At 39.0% G+C, this 2,329-nt stretch overlaps 1 protein-coding gene across 1 annotated transcript; it reads left to right on the top strand.

Annotated features, from left to right (window-relative positions):
• Nucleotides 1-425: 425 nt before the first annotated feature.
• On the top strand, nt 426-1,768 carry LOC107711299 (neurensin-1-like). The gene is made up of 2 exons (XM_016516270.1): nt 426-605; nt 1,385-1,768. Exons 1-2 carry the CDS (start codon nt 426-428, stop codon nt 1,766-1,768), a joined length of 564 nt encoding a protein of 187 aa, XP_016371756.1.
• Nucleotides 1,769-2,329: the final 561 nt, after the last annotated feature.

Here is a 2,329-nt window from a genome sequence, read left to right as displayed (position 1 = left end):
ACATTCAAAAAGAGTAAAAACTGCAATTATTAAATCTGTGTGTGGAAATGAATAAACAAAGTGATAGGTTCACCATTGACTAGATGGATTTTTAATCAAAGTTGTCTGTCTATGCAATAAAATTAAATTAATTTGGTGCTACATGACTAGAGAGAACAGAGACAAAGGCTGTGGTGAAAAAAATACACTATTAGCCTCTATTTGTTCTAAGACTGTGAAAAGGTTGAAAAAAATCAATAGATTTTTTTTTTTAAGGCTTCGATGAATTGTGGTTACGTTGAGAAATACAGTAAACTGTTGTATAACTCATAATTATGACAATTAAAAGCTGAGAAGGTGAAGAACTGCTTTCTTCAATATGTTTGGATATGGATGTTTTGTGTGTTTCCTGTAATGATGTGTGATTGTAATCACAGGTCTGAGAGATGGCCTCTTGCTCCGAGTTTTGTGGGTCCGGTCACGCGGTCAGCTCCGGCTGTCATGTTTTCGTAGTGCGTTCTTATTTGCACCACTTCTACGAGGAGTGCACAGCCTCAATGAGGGAGCAGCAGGAGGACTTTCAGGGCCAGAGTTCACTGCTGCGGTGGAGCTCAAGCTTCTGGAAGGTATCAGAGGGAACCGTTCAGGTGTGTTTAGGGTTAGAGCTAAACTCTGCAGGACAGTGGCCCTCCAGGAACAGGTTTGGATACCCTTGACATAGAAGAACCTTTTTGGTTTCTTAAAAGAACCTTTTTTTTTTTTCTTAGTGTAAAGAACATTTTAAGAATCTAAAGAACCTTTTTTTTACTATACACTCTTAAAAATAAAGGTTCCAAAAAGCGGTTTTCACAGCGATGCCGTAGAAGAACCATTTTTGGTTCCCAAAAGAACCTTTCAGTGAACAGTTCTTAAAAGAACCATTTTATTTTTCTTGGTGTGAAGAACATTTTAATCATCTGAAGAACCTTTTTCCACTATAAAGGATCTTTTGTGGAATGGAAAGGTTCCATGGATGTTAAAGGTTCTTCACAGAACCATCAATGCAAATGAAGAATCTTTATTTTTAAGATTGAAATTTTGTTGTGTTAAAACAAGGGTCCAAAGTCCTCAGTTATATGTTGTTTTAACGATTGGCATGTTTGCTTGAGTTCAAAAACAAATTCGATTGATTCCACTTTGCCCCCTCTGGCCGTTCTGAAGGTGTTATGATGTTTTGAAGCCTGGTACATTTTTAAAACACTTATGCTATTAAAATGAATACCACTGAAGATATTTATTGCCTAAAATATGCATAATCAGCAGCAGTTCACTTTCAGATTCACATCACCAACTGTCAATCGCATCAAGCAGAAGGAAGAGTCTTTTCAGCAGGATTATACACTAAATCAAACTTGATCACTCTTAGGTCACACTTGCCGTTGGTGTCGTGCTCCTGTCATTGGGGCTGGTGGTCATGACAGTGGGCTATTCCATCCCCATTCGCATTGAGGCTTTTGGTGAGGGCAAACTGCTGTTCGTGGACCGCCAGGCCGTGCGTCACAATCGCTCGCTACACATATGTGTGCTGGTCGGGACGGGGCTTCTCGCTCTGGGTGGGGTTCTGATGTCTAACTTCTCCACAGCTCCCACAAAACAGGAAGACGCCAGAGGAGAACGGAAGGGGGGAACCAGAGTCCCGAGTGCAATGAGAAGCCCAGCAGACCCTGTAGTGAAGCCTCCCAGTCCGGTCTCTAGTGACGGAGGACTATCTCCTCTCGCTACGGACAATAAAGTTCAGCAGTGCTCGTAAAAGAGGTGTGTGACAATGCCCGTTCAAGGGTGCTGTCAATGTGATCAACAAAAGCTCCTTGTTTATTTCAATGATAAATTTGGGAGTGTCTTATTTGTGTTTGATAATTATGTGCTAAGAGAATTAAATGGACAAGTACTTGTGCCATCTGTTGTCCAGCACTTGGATAATTATTGTCAAAATAGGTTTTGTATTTTTGTATATTACAGTATTGATCAAATGAACAGCCACCAAGTGGTTGAAAGGCAGCAAAAGAAAGTTCTGAATTATTTGGGGTCAGTAAGTGTTTTTTTTTTTTTTAAAGAAATTAATACTTTTATTTAGCAAGGATGATTTCAACTGACAGAAGTATTTTACATTCTTAGCTTTCTATTCATCAATGTATCACGGTGTCCACGAAAATATGAAGCAGCACAACTGTTTTCAACATTGATAATAATAATAAATGTTTTTTGAGCTGCAAATCAGCATATTAGAATAATTTCTGAAGGATCATGTGACACTGAAGACTGGAGTAATGATGCTGAAAATTCAGCTTTGCATCACAGGAATAAATTACAA

The sequence above is a fragment of the Sinocyclocheilus rhinocerous genome, unplaced genomic scaffold, assembly GCF_001515625.1.
Source record: "Sinocyclocheilus rhinocerous isolate Xijiao unplaced genomic scaffold, SAMN03320098_v1.1 scaffold86, whole genome shotgun sequence".
Classification (NCBI taxonomy): Eukaryota; Metazoa; Chordata; class Actinopteri; order Cypriniformes; family Cyprinidae; genus Sinocyclocheilus; species Sinocyclocheilus rhinocerous.
The sequence above is the reverse complement of the archived record's forward strand: the minus strand, read 5'-3'. Positions and strand labels throughout refer to the sequence as shown.